General features: G+C 41.1%; 1 protein-coding gene across 1 annotated transcript in view; it reads left to right on the top strand.

Annotated features, from left to right (window-relative positions):
- Positions 1 to 16,531, top strand: part of LOC145393992 (teneurin-m-like) — an 839,265-nt gene that overhangs the window by 787,718 nt on the left and 35,016 nt on the right. Inside the window, exons 19-22 of the mRNA XM_080267963.1 lie at positions 2,456 to 3,891; positions 5,086 to 5,318; positions 10,852 to 11,178; positions 11,893 to 13,504. Coding sequence (XP_080124089.1) covers positions 2,456 to 3,891; positions 5,086 to 5,318; positions 10,852 to 11,178; positions 11,893 to 13,504 — 3,608 coding nt within the window. The remainder of the gene's footprint in view (positions 1 to 2,455; positions 3,892 to 5,085; positions 5,319 to 10,851; positions 11,179 to 11,892; positions 13,505 to 16,531) is intronic.

Below are 16,531 nucleotides of genomic sequence, written 5' to 3'. Positions count from 1 at the left end.
CCCTATGCATCCCGTGGGGTGCCACAGGAAATGATTGATTGATATATATATATATATATATATACACACACACACACACACACACACATACACACAGAGGCAAACTCCAGTTTACGATACCTCTAGATGCGATATCCCAGGATAGTGATGGGGTAGAAATACCACCCTATCCTACCAATTGTAGCCCTACCCCCAGGTTTGTGGTGGGTTTTTATTTTTTTTACCGATTCTGATGATATTTTAAACTTAAATTTTGTGCTTAGGTTGATTTTAAACTGTTTTTAGACTTAGATTAATGTGTTTTGGTCACAGATGGAGTCAACATTGTTATTTGGGGTATGGATTCTCACCCATCAGACGAGGTACAAAACAGTGTGGACAACTAGGTGACTCAACAAAGAATATTTTGTGTTTGACCATTGAACATCTAACTTATCCTGGAATACACAATAATAATTCTGAATAAATATTAATAATCATAAAAGCCTTGAAGAGTAAATATTTCCTGCACTGACGAAAACTGTGACCGATAAATCGTGTGTTTACATTCGGGCTGTTCAAGGGAAAACGTGTTGGAAATACAAAGGAATATCTAAATAAATGTTGAAAAATGAGAGAGAAGAAAATAAAGGAGCTCAGCAACCAGAACAGTAACTAAAACGACATAAAGAGGGGCCATTGAGAAGGCTATCCCGATTGCATCATCGATTGCATTCCCCATCAAAACATCAATGATTCTCCACCACAGCATTTTGTGTTTGACCATTGAACATCTAACCTCTTATAAAATACATAATAATAATTAGAAATAAATATTAATGCAGTAATTATAAAAGCTCTCATAGTAAATACTTCATTCATTGATGAAAACTGTGACTTCGATAAATCATGTGTTTACTTTCAGGCTGTTCAAGGGGAAACGCTTTGCAAATACAAAGGAATTTCTAAATAAATGTTGGAAAATAAGAGGGAAGAAAATAAAGGAGCTCAGCAACCAGAACAGTAACCAAAACAACATAAAGAGGGGCTGTTGAAAAGGCATTCCTGATCACATCATCGATCACATTCCCTGTCAAAACATCAACGATCCTCCGTCACAACAGATCGCACTTTGGACGATTCTGCATCATTCATACATTATTGTTATGCATAACAGATGTTTATTTAATTGCCCTGGGACCGTCTGATAGTGGGATTGTACTGTATACAATGCTGCTGCTTCTTCTCTACTGAGTTTGAATACGAGTTGGAGATCGCATTCTCCAGTGACCTTGACTGAGTACAAGCGAGATGGGCATTGGTTTGAGGCTTAGGTTAGCGTCTTTTACAGCTGTTGGGCCATTTATATTGGCTTTAAACTTTTTTTTTTTTTTTTTACTCATTTGGATGGGTTTAGGACTTGGTTGAGGAGGAAACCCAAGGCTCGAAAACGTATCCCTTTACTGTACTTGTTAAATCAGCCCTGATTTATGATACCCCATCTAGCAATGGGTTTTTACTTAATCAACTGCATTGTTAAACTGGGGTTTGCCTGTATATATGTACTGTAAACTCTCAGCTATCCATTGTTGCAATATCTGACCCAACACAATACCTGGCACTGTTAGTTCATCTCTATTAATCCAGTATCTGGTGAAAATGTGCAACATCTAACTCCAAAACGGGAAGTAACTGGTGTTTTTGTGGAACATCCGGCTGCGAGGCGTATCAGCTGGTTTGTACGTGGTAGCCAACCTGTGCTGAACTACTGTATTGCTGTACTGTATCATTGCTGTATTTTATTCTTAGTTTTCATCTTTTACATGTGGTCGAGACAGATAGTAATACATTATCTGGCTCGACGCTGAATATTGAGCTGATGGGGGGGTACTATGCAATATCTGGCATTTTGCTTTATTTGGCACAGGGCTTGGCTGAATTATGCCAGATAATTGAGAGTTCACTGTGTGTATATATATATAGATAGATAGATATAGATATATATATATATATATATATAGATGGATAGATAGATTTTTTTTTTTCCCCTAAGGTTTACTGTTTTAACAATATGACCTTGAATATAATTTTCCAGAGACCTGGACTTGCTCAGAAATTCAAGTATCAGATTTTGGAAGTAGCATATTTCTGCATGCAGTTATGTGCAGTGATTACTTGTTTTAATTACTGTACTCCCTTTTACTTGTGAATTCATGTATATGTCCAAAATATGTAGTAACTACTTTATTAAATAATTTTTCACTTCATCAACTTGATTAGTCCGAAAAAAAATTCAACTGACAGCTTAACAAAATGTATTAGCTGCTGTGCTTATTCTTATGAAGAGGCCCCTAGCTGTATTTTCAGTTATGTATTCTTAGTGGTGGTCCATTTTTAAATAAGAATGTTTGTCATTAAAACTTAGGATGTAGTTGTTTACTGTAAACACTTATGAAATAATTACATGACTTTTCAGCGAGTCTCGTGTGTCATACCGTTACCACCTGGCAGTGAGCCCAGTCACTGGGGATGTGTACATCAGCGACCATGAAGCTCACCTCATTCTCAAGGTGCGAGATCCAGATGACTTCACCAGACCAGAAGAAAATTTCATGCCTTATGTTGGCTCTGGTGAACGCTGTCTGCCTGGAGATGAAGTAGGCTGTGGCGACAACTCACTGGCAAGGGACGCAAAACTTCAATATCCTAAAGGAATGGCAGTCTCTCTTAATGACATATTATACTTTGCTGATGGTACTAATGTTCGTGCAGTGGACTCTGATGGAATAATCAACACTGTAATTGGAACACATCGACACCGGGCCCACTGGCAGCCCCTCCCCTGTAAAGGAACTGTCCCTGTATCTGAGGTTAACTTGAGATGGCCAACTGCCCTGGTGGTCAGCCCCTTGGATGATTCACTGTATGTTTTAGATGACCACCATGTTCTAAGATTAACTCAGGATGGCCAAGTGAAGGTGGTGGCTGGCAGACCTCTTCATTGTCCTCCTCTGGGCCATGATGCACCTTCAGATCTAGCAGCTCACACTACATTACGCTCTCCTCAAGGTCTTGCTTTTGCTCCAAATGGAGATCTTTATATTGCAGAGAGTGACAGTGAACGCATCAATCGCATCAGAGTAATTGAAACAGATGAGCGCATCCATGATTTTGCTGGAGCAGATTCAAAATGTAACTGTCAAGATGAAAGCTGCCTTTGTTACAATGAATCTCATGTGCTGGCAGCCACAGCAGTGTTTTCAACTATCTCTTCATTGGCAGTGACCCCAGATGGAACAGTACATGTCTTAGACCAGGGCAACTTAAGAATACGGTCTGTTACGTCTTCAATACCTGAGCCAAATGCACAGCGTATGTATGAGATTTTCTCTCCAGAAACACAAGAGGTATACATATTTAATAGGTTTGGACACCATGTGGAGACACGCAGCATTCCCACTGGACGTACCAAATACAACTTTGCATACAATGTCAATACAAGTAATGGCAAATTGTCAACAGTGACAGATGCTGCAGGGAACAGAGTGTCTTTCCTTCGCGACTACACAGGCCAGGTGACCATGATAGAGAATTCAAGGCAGCAGAAGTGCCGCCTGCAGATGTCCCGTGCTCGTCGTCTCATGGAGTTTGTAACACCAGATGAGCATAATGTCACTCTTACATATCATGGTGCAACTGGGCTTTTACGCTCACGCATGGACTCCACAGTACGTGCTTATGTGTACACTTATGATACATATGGCCGCCTTACACGTATTGTGACACCATCTGGGCAAGTTGTAGACCTGTCATTTGACTTGAGTGAAAAGGGAGCTCGAGTCACCCTGACGCGGGATGGGACTGGAGCTGTCACCATGCTGATCAAGGGAGCACTCGTCACAGAGACCATTGGTAAGATTGTTAGGATTTGTTTTGCAGAAAATTTGCAGTATAGTAAGTGGTTGAAAAAGTATGGGATAACTAGAATAAAGCAGTAGTGGATACTGCACCTACAGTAAACAGTTTGATTCATTAAGCATACTCAGGTTACTTTTAACATGCTCTTCTACAGTATAGTGCATTTATCCAATGCATGACTTGCCAGTTTGCAATAGCCCAGAAAAGGCACAACAGTATCCATAGGTATAATGATATTATTGACAAAACACATCAGATAAAGTGTTAGTTACCAGTTACTATGCGTGAGGACGAGAAGTAACCAGAGTATGATGACATGCAGGCTAGTTCGGTTTGGACTCTAGACTCCCTTCCCCTGGGACGTAGGAAGAGAAGATGGATGTGTTATGCACTGACCTTGCCTCAGTTAGAAAAAATTAAGATTTTCTGTCCTTCACGGTATATTAAACCTTATTCAGACCAAAATTTACTATCATGAGTATGAGTAACAAAAATATCAGCAGTAAAAAGATTAATTAAAAAATAAGTGTTTTTGTGGTGATAGAGTTAAGTCACTAGCAGTGAACTTTGGTGATACGTGATAGTATTGGGTGATTGCCATGGCTGCAGGCTTGTGGCTGAGACAGTTCGTTGTGTACAGTGGCCTTGCTGCACTTCATACCTTAAGGTTATTCATACTAGTTGCCAGAATTAGTATTTCTGTCACATTATGTGTCATATTTGATCCAAAATTTTGTTGTCATCATAAGTAATTATTTTTTTTGGTAAATAAAAAGGTTTGTGGTAGTGGAACTAGGATGCCAGTGGGGAACTGAACTGCAGTGATGAAGCAAGGTGTAGGACAGATACCATGGTACCACACAGGTACTTAACCATTTCTGTGGTAAACTCCTCACTGCAGTTGAAAAATAGGTAAATGCTACATTTACTTTAAGCAGCAGAGTTAGTGGGATAATGGATGAGAAGAGGAACCTCAGTGGAGGAGCTGTAAATGAAAATATCCATTCATGAGTACAATGTTGTGTGATGAGTAGTAGTTTGTACAAGAAGAATATTAGATTGACTAGTATTGATGATTCTCAGCAATTAATTACATTGGAGCAGGTAACCCTTCTTGATACTGTACTCACAAATTAATTTTTACTGTAACATTTGCAGCTGCAAGCTAATATTGTTTGCTATTCACAGGTTCTGCCTCGAGTGTAATGGCCCAGTTGAGTGATGGGTCAGTGGTAACAAGAACAGCATGGGGTCACCACATTGCCACGGAAACAGTACCATACACCCTCTTACAGGACCATACCCTTTCTCACTCTTTCCCTGTCCCTGGCAGGCAGCGAACAGAGATTGGTGATGAACTGGTCAACAGCTTTGACTGGAAGTACTTTGTTGAGGCTAACCAGAATGGCCATGTGTTACAGGTTTGTATTAACTAAACATTCATGTTCAGAGTGTAATGTACACACTGTAAAAGGGATCTATAAAACTGATATAGCTGTATGAACAAATACACAGGATTCTGAGGACCTTTAATGCAATAAAGTAAATCTACCAGGTATGACATTTCCTATTGATTAATAAATCTAGCTTTGCACTTTCTTACTCCTGTATCTGAAATCTTCCCATCCCATTTATTATTGGAACCAGGTTATGGTGAGAAAAATGTATCGCATTTTAGTCAAATACCAAAATGATTCAGAGGGGAGATTGAGACAGTTGGTAGAGGAGTTTGGAAGGATGTGTGAAAGGAGGAAATTGAAAGTAAATGAGAATAAGAGTAAAGTGATGAAGTGTACGAGGTTAATAGATGGTAGGGGGATGAATATAGTTTTGAATGGTGAGTTGCTTGAGGAGGTAGATTGTTTTAAATATCTAGGGTCACATGTTGCTGTGGATGGAAGAACAGATGCAGAAGTGAAGTTTAGAATAAATGAAGTAGGAAAGGTGCTGGGAGGAATGAAAAAAGTGTTTAAATGTCGTTCGCTTAGAATGGATGTAAAGAGAAGGCTGTATGAGGGTGTTGTGGTACCGACTGCGTTATATGGGGCTGAAACATGGAATATGGGTGTAGCAGAGAGGAAAAGTTTGAATGTAATGGAGATGAGGTGTCTGAGGAGTATGTGTGGAGTGACGCGTATGGATCGGGTGCGAAATGATGAAGTGCGAAGGAGAACTGGAGTTGTTCGGGAGATGGCTGGTAGAGTTGAGCAGAGGGTGTTGCGATGGTTTGGGCATATGGAGAGAATGGATAATGAGCGATTGGTGAAAAAGATAACTAGATCTGATGTGAGAGGTGTAAGGCTGAGAGGAAGACCACGAATAGGATGAATGGACAGTGTGAAGAGAGCGCTGGATGTGAGAGGGATGTCTGTTGAGCAGGAAAAGTGGCTGTGCGTGACAGAAATAAATGGAGAGAAATTGTGAATGAATAAGTTATGACGCAGCCCTGAGGGGATATTCTCCCTTATTTGGTCTGATCAGCTAGTCAGGTCAGGTGCGGGTAAGGGGATGGGTCTGTTATGATGTGGCAGGGGTAAACCAGTTCTGCTGTCGGGCCCTGCTGCGGATGTCACTGATTGCAATGCGCAGTTGACCCTTGTGCGGTGTGGTGTGGTGAAGATCTGTCTGTTCTCCCCTTTGGGGCTAAGATGCGAATGAATGTGTTTGAATGGATGAGTAAATGGGGAGTGTGTCGTCCTGTCTCGGCTACCTCCCTTTCCTTGGGGGAAGCAGCCTAGGTATATAGATAGATAGATAGACCAAAATGCATGCACAGCATCAAAAGCTTTGACATTAATTTTAAATAATGTTAGTAATCCTCGTGTGACAGTGTTTCATTAATACTTTTTATTTCAAGCAGTGATCAGGCGACTTTGATGTTTAACCTACTTTTGTATATATTTATACACCTTGGTCCCAATTAATGCACCTACATGGTGGATGCACAAGTGCGAGCTACTTGATACAGTATTGCACTAATTGTTACACGTAAGTTATGGGGAAAAGTTGCATTGGTGGATGGGTGACTCCAGCTTTAGGGGTTAAACTTTTTAACACTGGTAATTACCCCAGTGCAGTACTTAATTATAGTACGTATGTACATACACGCACATGTGCACATATACCCCATGATGAGCTGGTCTAAACCAGTTTGCTGCCTTTCTCTCTTTCTCTCTCTCTCTCTCATAAATAATATGAAGTAATACCCAAATCACACTGAAATCATATGAGATGGCTGAAAGTGTTGTCATACATTATCTATCTATCTATCTATTGCCAGACGCCTCAATCCTGTTTGGGGTGGCCACAAACAAATTGCGTCCACATCGCCCTGTCCTCTGCCATTTCACTGCCTTGCTCCCAATTCACACCCCCATGTCTCATATACCTCTCCACCCCATCCCTCCATCTCATCCTCGGCCTCCCCCTCCCTCTTCCCCCCTCCACCTCACTCACATACACTCTCTTCGTCAGTCTTTCACCCTCCATCCTCTCCACATGGCCAAACCACCTCAGTGTGTTCCTCATAATGCTTCCTATCACATCCGCATCCACACCACAACGCTCCTTTATATCCTCATTCGTCAGCCTGTCTCTCTATGTGACTCCACAGGCTCCTCTTAAATAACTCATTTCCACTGCTCTCACTCTTGACTTGTGTCCTTCCAGCTTGTCTTCACTTCCATACGTTAGAGTTGGTATCACAATACTGTCATGCATCAACTTTTTAACTTCCGTGCTCACTTCCCTGCTTCTTATCACTGCTTTCAAAGAACCAGCAACCTTTCTTCCCTGCTGTACCCTTTCAAGCACTTCACCCTCCAAACCTCCATCCTTACTCATCACACTACCCAAGTACTTAAACGTACTCAAATTTTCCAATTCCTCACCATCCAACCTCACTGTACATTCACTGACTTCAGCTCTCTCAAAGACCATCACTTTACTCTTCCCTACATTCACCTTTAGATTTCGTTTCTTACACGCTCTCCCAAACTTATCCCTTGCAGCTCTCCTTCGTCTTCACTCAACAACACAGTATCATCTGCAAACAACAGTACAGGGAGTTTCCAAACACAACCCTTTCTCACCAGGGTCACTCCAACATCCACTACCCTACCTTGTACCTCTTTTATTACCCCATCCATGTAGAGCGAACAACCATGGAGACATGACACACCCCTATTTCAACCTAACCTTCAAAGAGAAAAATTCACTTAGTTCACCATCCACACACACTGCAGCCTTAGCACCATCATACATACTCTTCACAGCATTCAACAACTTTCCATGTACTCCATATATTCTTAATACTTTCCAGAATCCTTTCTATCCACCCTGTCATATGTTTTCTCCAAATCCATGAATGCCGCATACAACATCTTTCCCTTCTGTAGAAACTTTTCCACTAAAGATCTAAGAATGAATATCTGATCTACACAACCTCTTCCCTCTAACTCTGAAAATAAGTATAATAGGAAAAGCGTCATATATTATATTGTGAATTATTGTGACAACACACAAGTGATTTTAGTGATATTTTTGCGATAATCAGTGAAGTCATATGCTAAGCAAATTAGCTAGCGAACATTTTCGTGATTGGAAACTATGCAGCCATGCTATGAAATGACTCATAAATAACTATAGATAAATAAGATTTATAAAAATAAGTGGTAATAAAAGTCTTTCATGAAGTTTTGTAAAGTTTGTAAAGATTATCCTCACATTGCTACTGTTTTGCAAAAGTCTAGCATAAACCCTGTGGAATATCGCAGTAAAATCATACAAGACTGGCTAGAAGTGTTTTATTATTATTATTATTGTAATAGTAGTAGATTTGGAAAATGTGCAGATTGGCCTGGGAGGAAGGTAGAGTCCTGGAGGATTGGAAGTCAGGTATAATTATTCCCTTGTACAAAGGAAAAGGGGAAAAAGAAGTGTGTGGTAATCATAGGGGCATCTGTCTTCTTAGTATAATAGGAAAAGCGTATGTTAGGATACTTATTTTCAGAGTTAGCGAAAGAACAGAGGAATTAGTTGGAGAAGAACAGGGAGGCTTTAGGAAGGGAAGAGGTTGTGTAGATCAGATATTCATTCTTAGATCTTTAGTGGAAAAGTTTCTACAGAAGGGAAAGAAGTTGTATGCGGCTTTCACGGATTTGGATAAAGCATATGACAGGGTGGATAGACAAGGATTCTGGAAAGTATTAAGAATACATGGAGTAGTGGGAAGTTGTCGAATGCTGTGAAGAGTATGTATGATGGTGCTAAGGCTGCAGTGCGTGTGGTTGGTGAACTGAGTGAATTTTTCTCTTTGAAGGTTTTGTTGAAACAGGGATGTGTCATGTCTCCATGGTTGTTCAATCTGTACATGGATGGAGTATTAAAAGAGGTACAAGGTAGGGTAGTGGATGTTGGAGTGGCCCTGGTGAGAGAGGGTAGTGTTTGGAAACTCCCTGTACTCTTGTTTGCAGATGATACTGTGTTGTTGAGTGAAGACAAAGGAGAGCTGCAAGGCTTGGTGGATGAGTTTGGGAGAGTGTGTAAGAAATGGAATCTAAAGGTGAATGTAGGGAAGAGTAAAGTGATGGTCTTTGAGAGAGGTAAAGTCAGTGAATGTACAGTGAAGTTGGATGATGAGGAATTGGAAAATGTGAGTATGTTTAAGTACTTGGGTAGTGTGATGAGTAAGGATGGAGTTTTGGAGGGTGAAGTGCTTGAAAGGGTACAGCAGGGAAGAAAGGTTGCTGGTTCCTTGGAAGCAGTGATAAGAAGCAGGGAAGTGAGCATGGAAGTGAAAAAGTTACTACATGACAGTATTGTGATACCAACTCTGACATATGGAAGTGAGGCTTGGACGTTGCTGGAAGGACACAAGTCAAGAGTGAGAGCAGTGGAAATGAGTTATTTAAGAGGAGCCTGTGGAGTCACATGGAGAGACAGGCTGACAAAAGAGAATATAAAAGAGCGTTGTGGTGTGGATGTGTATGTGATAGGAAGCGTTATGAGGAACACACTGAGGTGGTTTGGCCATGTGGAGAGGATGGAGGGTGAGAGACTGACGAAGAGAGTGTATGTGAGTGAGGTGGAGGGGGAAGGAGGGAGGGGGAGGCCGAGGATGAGATAGAGGGATGGGATGGAGAGGTATATGAGAAGGGGGGGGTGAGTTGGGAGCAGGGCAGTGAAATGGCGGGGGACAGGGCGACGTGGAGACAATTTGTTTGTGGCCACCCCGAACGGGATTGAGGCATCTGGCAATAGATAGATAGATAGATAGATTATTGTAATTATTGTGGTGAGGTAATGTGGGAGTAACCTTATTTTGTACGGAAAAAAATTATGTGGTTTGGTGGAAATTTCTGCCTCGCTGGGATATTTCCCCTCGTCAGACAGTCAACACACATCTTGTATTCTCTCAAATTGTTCTCCGGGATGGGAGTACCTACGGACTTGCAGTTTATTGCAACGATAGGGAAAAGATTGAAGTTTGCCTGACAAAAACTGTAGCTCTTAAGATTAAGGATAAGTGGGTTAAAACACAAGTTGAAAACACATCATTTTTTTTCCTATTTCTCTGCACTGAGCACATACAGTAGTTTGTCGTCATGGCCGCTGCAGCCAAAGGGTTAAGGCATTAGAAGCCAAGATTCGGGTGATCTGTATCATAGAGAGCTTTCCTGGTGTTGCTGGCATTCATGTAACCTCCTCATGTCTCACATCCTGTAATGCATCCTCAAAAGATGCTGCATTAATCATATCTTCTGTTGTGGTGGCTTCACCAGCATTGTTAATTTCAGACATTATGGATAGTAAAAGACAGCACGCACTCTTTCGGTATTGTGCTATTTGATCACCCACTAATTGGAACCAAGGTGTGTGTGTATATATATATATATATATATATATATATATATATATACTGTAATATAAATGTGCGTGTGTTTTTGTCGGCAGGTTGGGCGGAAGATGAAAGTGAATGGAGAAGACCTCTTAACTTTCAAGTACGACCTCCTAACTGGCACTGAAGCTGTGCTGAATGAGGGGGGTGCAACTCTCTTGAATGTATCTTATGATGCCTTGGGTCAGCCTCTCCGCTGGAATCCTGCCCCACCCTTCCTACCAGTGATAATGTCCTATGATCGGTTTGGGCAGCTAGAAAGTTGGGCATGGGGAGACATGAAGGAGGACTACACTTACGACCGCAATGGAAGGTTTGAGGGTGTCATCTATGGAGATGGTACCAGGATTGTCTACTCCTTCAGAGATGCCACCAGTGTCAAGGTTGGTTCTCTTATTTAGTACAGATATACCCGATATACAATACCCCTAGATGCGATACCCCAGCTTAACGATGGGGGTAGAAATACCACCGTAACTCTCCTAATGATGGCCAAACCCCTGTTTAACGATGGATTTTATTTTTTTTTTTTTTTGTATCAGTTTTGATGATATTTTAGACTAAAGTTCTGTGTGTAGGTTGATTTATAAACTGTTTTTAGAATTAGATTAATGTGTTTTAGCCACAAATGGGGTGAACATTTTCAATTGGAGGCACAGTTTACTGAGCTTGATATTTTTCCAGGCTTATATTTGACAATTTTCAGATTTTATTTGTGAGTTATTAACAGGTGGTAAGCTTAGGGTAACTTCTTTTACAGCTCTTAGGCCATTTAGATTGGCCTTAGCTTGTTTTTAGACTCATTTGGGTGGATTTAGCACACGGTTGGGGGGGAAACCCAAAGCTCAAAAACGCAAGCCTATACCATCATGTTAAAAGTACCCCGAGATACGATACCTTGCCTAACGATGGATTTTTACTTAACCAATTGCATCGTTAAACCGGGGTATACCTGTACTGTTCTTTGATGCCTGAAACTTCTTTAGTCTGCATGTTTTCTGTATTCTGCAGCCATTATTTCCAAAATAATTTTAACCTAAGTATTGTTCTTGATACTACTTTTGTGTAAAGTAATTGCTACTTTTTTTTTTTTCCAGCCCTATAAAGTGAGCGTAACATCTGGAGCAGAACATTTGCTTGAACATGATGAAGGAGGAGCTCTGTCAGCTGTGACTACGCCACGTGGCCATAAGTATACCTTCCATGTCCAGCCATCTCTTCTTCACAATCGCTTTACATTCACCCCTCCTGGATCACCTCGACACCCGTACCAGTTATTCTATAGTGATGATGGACGCATCTTAGCAGAAGTCATGCCTCACCAGTCCAGTCGTGTTATCTACCACTATGATGATAATGGAAGGCTCCACATGCAGTTGTTTGGCGATGGATCAGTCGAGTATGGATATCATCCAGAGACAGGGCTTTTACGAGCAGTGTCAGTAAGGGAGAGAGGCTTTGAGCTTCGTAGTGATAATAAGTATCATGCTGGGCTAGTCAAGGAGCAGCGTGTCAGATTCGGGCCAATGTCTGGATTAGACTCTGCGAAATTACGATTCCTATATGATGGCAATGCTCGTCCACGAAGAGTTGAAGTGGAGATTAATGGCAAGGATCAGCCAGATTATGATATGAAATATGATATGATTTTAGGTACCCTAGACAGCATTGGTGACATGAAAATAACATCATCACAACATAATACTACGGTCATCCAAGATGCACGGAAGACATTATTGCGTGTGACTGGTTATGACCCTCATGGACGAATTGTTGAATCATCCCTCACATTGAGGAGCCGAATGGTGCATCGAAGTAAATACAGTTATGATACTCGGGGGCGCCTGGCAAGTGTATCAACATGGAGAGGACCTGGATCATCTGAGGTACACACAAACTATTCCTACACTCCAGACGGCTTCCTGCAGGCAGTGGATGGTACAGAGTCCTGGCAGTTTCGATATGATAAGAATGGCAACATGATTGCTGTGGTTGAAGGTGGAAGAGAAATGACAGCCACCTATGATGGAGCTGATAGACTAGTTGGATGGGGTGATGTTGAACTGAACACGTATTCTCCAGGAGGAACTGTAGTACGACAAGGAGAGGTTCACCTTTCATACAGTGCCCGAGGAAACTTAAAATCTGCTTGGCAACAGGGGCACTATAAAATATGGTGCCGGCATGACCATAGAGGACGACTGAGTGTGTGGGAGGATGATCGTGGTAATATCACACAGTTCTTCTATGCAAACCTTCTCCAACCAGACTTGCCAACACACATTCACTATCCCAAGCGAGGAGAAACGCATTCACTGGAATATGATAAACATGGTCATTTGATGGCTATCAACACAGGTCGACACAAGCTGTGGGTGTCAACAGATCATCTGGGGTCCCCTGTGGCAGTTTTCGATGACTCAGGAGTACTTCTGAAGGAAATTGTGCGATCACCATGGGGTGCCACAATAAGTGACTCCAAACCCGATCTTCTCTTGCATATTGACTTCCAGGGTGGCATTAAAGATCCATTGACAGGGTTTGTGACATTTGGTCTTCACCTCTATGACCCTGTTCATGCCCAGTGGATGGCCCCACGATTTGATCTGGTCACCAATGCTCCTGATCGCGTAGATGCTGTTTATGTACATCGCTTCCATAACAATGATCCCATCAATCCAGTTACTGACAAGCCTCAGTATTATTCAGGTAAGAGTATACGAAATCAGGGAGGGCAAAAACACAGGCATTCCGTTTCCAGTGGTCCACACTCTGCTCACATCATTGAAGCCATCAGCATTGTGACTCTACCTAACAAGCAAAACTTTCCATATACTATATATATATATATATATATATATATATATATACTGTATACATACAGTATATGGAAAGTTTTGATATATATATATATATATATATATATATATATATATATATATATATATATTTATATATCCATCATCCAATCTTTATGTTTCCCCCGTAAGGAGAGTAGGAGCCTGGGGCTAGGCAAGTTGGTCCTGACATTTAAGATGACAGTAACCAGCCTCACTCATCCCTGAGTAGCATTACATGAGCAGTATATCCCAACCATCCCATAGATTCAAACTTGCACTGGCTCAATCCAGTTGGAGCACTTTAATTACCCACTAAACCACCAGGCATAGTAATTTTATGTGGTTACCACCCAGCATAGTAAATGGTTTCCTGGTGTGCAGGAAACCATTTGTTTTGTCACTCAGTGCAGAGTCACCCATAGGCAGAAGGAAGAGGAAAGAAAGACAGAAGAGGAAGGAAGGAAGAGAGGAAAGGGCAGACAACCAAAGCAGCACTGCATCAAATGAGTAGGTGGTAGATATGTATATCCATCCATCCATAATCCAATCCTGTGTTGCCCCATGAGGAGCGTAGGAGCCCAGGGCTAGGCAGTTGGTCCTGACATTTAGGTTGAGAGTGACAAGTCTCACTTATCCTTGAGTGGCTTTATGTGAGCAGTAAACCCCAACCACACCTTAGATCTAAACCTTCACAGGCTCAATCCGACTGGAGCGCAATAGTTACCCACTATACCACCAGGTGCCAAAATTTGGTTATATGGTTACCACCCAGCATAGTAAATGGTTTCCTAGTGTACAGGAGACCATTTGGTTTGTCACTCAGTGTAGAGTCACCCACAGGCAGAAGGAAGAGGAGAGAATGAAGTAAAGAAAGATGGAAGAGGGAGTGTAAAGTCACTCTTAGGCAGAAGGACGAGGAAAGACTGAAGGAAAGAAAGACAGAAGAGGATCAAAGGAAAGAAGGCTGGAGGAGAGGAAAGGGCAGATACCTGAGAGCAGCATTACATCGAGTGAGTGGATGGTGAGCGCCCCCACCTACCACAGTATATATGTATATATATATTTATATATACTGGTATATATCATCATCATCATCAGCCATTACAAGTCCACCGCTGAACACAGGCCCCCCCCCCCCCAATGTTCTCCACAAATTCCTTGACTGAACCAATCTCTGCCGTGTTTTCCCTGTTATTTTCTCTACCTCATCTCTCCACCTCCTGTCTGGCCTTTTTCTGCTATGCTTACAATCTCTTTGTGTCCAGTCAGTCAGCCTCTTACTTCATTGGTTATCCCTTATTCTTGTTACATGGCCTGTCCACCCCCATTTCTCCTCTTTTATAACTTCTATACTGTCTTTGATTTTAGTCTGCTGTCTCATCCAATTTGATATTTTCCTGTCTCTTAAAGATATTCCCAACATTGACCTTTCCATCGCTCTCTGAGTACAGATTAGTTTATTTTCCATCAATTTGGTTAGTTTCCAGGTCTCACAACAGTACGTCATAGCTGAAATTATACATTCGTTGTATACTTTTTTTTTTTCATACATATTGGTAAGCTACTTTTCATAGTCTGTGTTTACCGAAAGCTTTCCATCGAATTGTAATGTGTCTTTTTATTTCACTGTTATGGTCTTAAGTTAATTTTAGTATTTGCTCCAAGTAATTGTACTCCTTCACTTCTTCAAGAATTTCTTTGCTAATTCTGATGATGCTGTTTTGGTGTATGTGGATTAAACATTACTTTAGCTCTACTCCAGTTCATCTTTAGCCCTACTTTGAAACTTCCTCTGTTCAGATCATTTAACATTCCTGCAATGTCTCAGCTGTTTCTGAGAAAAGGATAATGTCATCTTCAAATCTTGAATGGTTTAGCTTTTCTCCATCTGTGTTTATTTCTTTGCTCTCCCAGTCTAGCTTTCTGAAAATACCTTCTAGGCATGCTGTAAATAATTTTGGTGAAATTGTATCTCCCTGATGCATGCCCTTCTTAGTCTTAATTTTTTCTGAGTCTTTATGTAGTTTATCTGTAGCAATTCCCTCTTTATATATATTTTCAAGCAGTTTTACAGTGTTCTCATATACTCATTGTTCTCACAATGAATTGATAATTGCTATGTGCTCCACTGAGTCAAAAGCCTTTTCATAATCAATAAAACCTAAGCAGTGGTTTCTTATATTCTGTAGTTTTCATAAGTTGCTGATTCATTGTGTGTAGATGATCAGTAGTCAAATGCCTGCTTTGGAATCCTGCCTGTTCACAATTTTTTTTTTTTTTTTTTTTTTTTTTTTTAATTTGTTGTTATTCTGTTTGTAAGGACTTTAGTAAAGTGTTGCATATGACTGATAATAAGCTGTTGGGTTGATAGTTACTAAGATCTCTTGAGTTGCCTTTTCTGTAAAGTAAAATAGCTGTTGCATTGCACCATAGTTACTGAGATCTCTTGAGTTGCCTTTTTTGTTAAGTAAAATAATTATTGCATTGCACCATGTTTGGGGAATATTCTTCTTTTTTATACATTGAGTTTGGACATGTGGAGAGAATGGAGAATGAAAGACTGACTAAGAGGGTGTATGTAGGTGAGGTGGAGGGAGGGAGAGGGAGGGGTAGACCGAGGATGAGGTGGAGGGATGGAGTTGAGAGGTATATGAGGGAGGGGGGGGTGAGTTGGGGGGAGGGGAGTCAAATGGTGGGTGACAGAGTGACTTGGAGGCGTTTTGTCTGCGGCCACCCTTTGCGGGATTAGGGCGTCGGGCTATAGATAGATAGATAGATAGAGTTAATAAGTGAGTGCTTTTAGTGATATAATTTGTTGTTTTCCTAGTGCCATTTTACTTCAGACCTTTATCAGACTTTTTCCTTTTTTAATGGTTTCTTTTAACTGATCCATATT

The sequence above is a fragment of the Coenobita brevimanus genome, chromosome 26 (assembly GCF_032717465.1).
Source record: "Coenobita brevimanus isolate Jiangsu-jjx chromosome 26, ASM3271746v2, whole genome shotgun sequence".
Lineage (NCBI taxonomy): Eukaryota > Metazoa > Arthropoda > Malacostraca > Decapoda > Coenobitidae > Coenobita > Coenobita brevimanus.
This window is presented reverse-complemented; position numbering and strand designations above follow the sequence as displayed.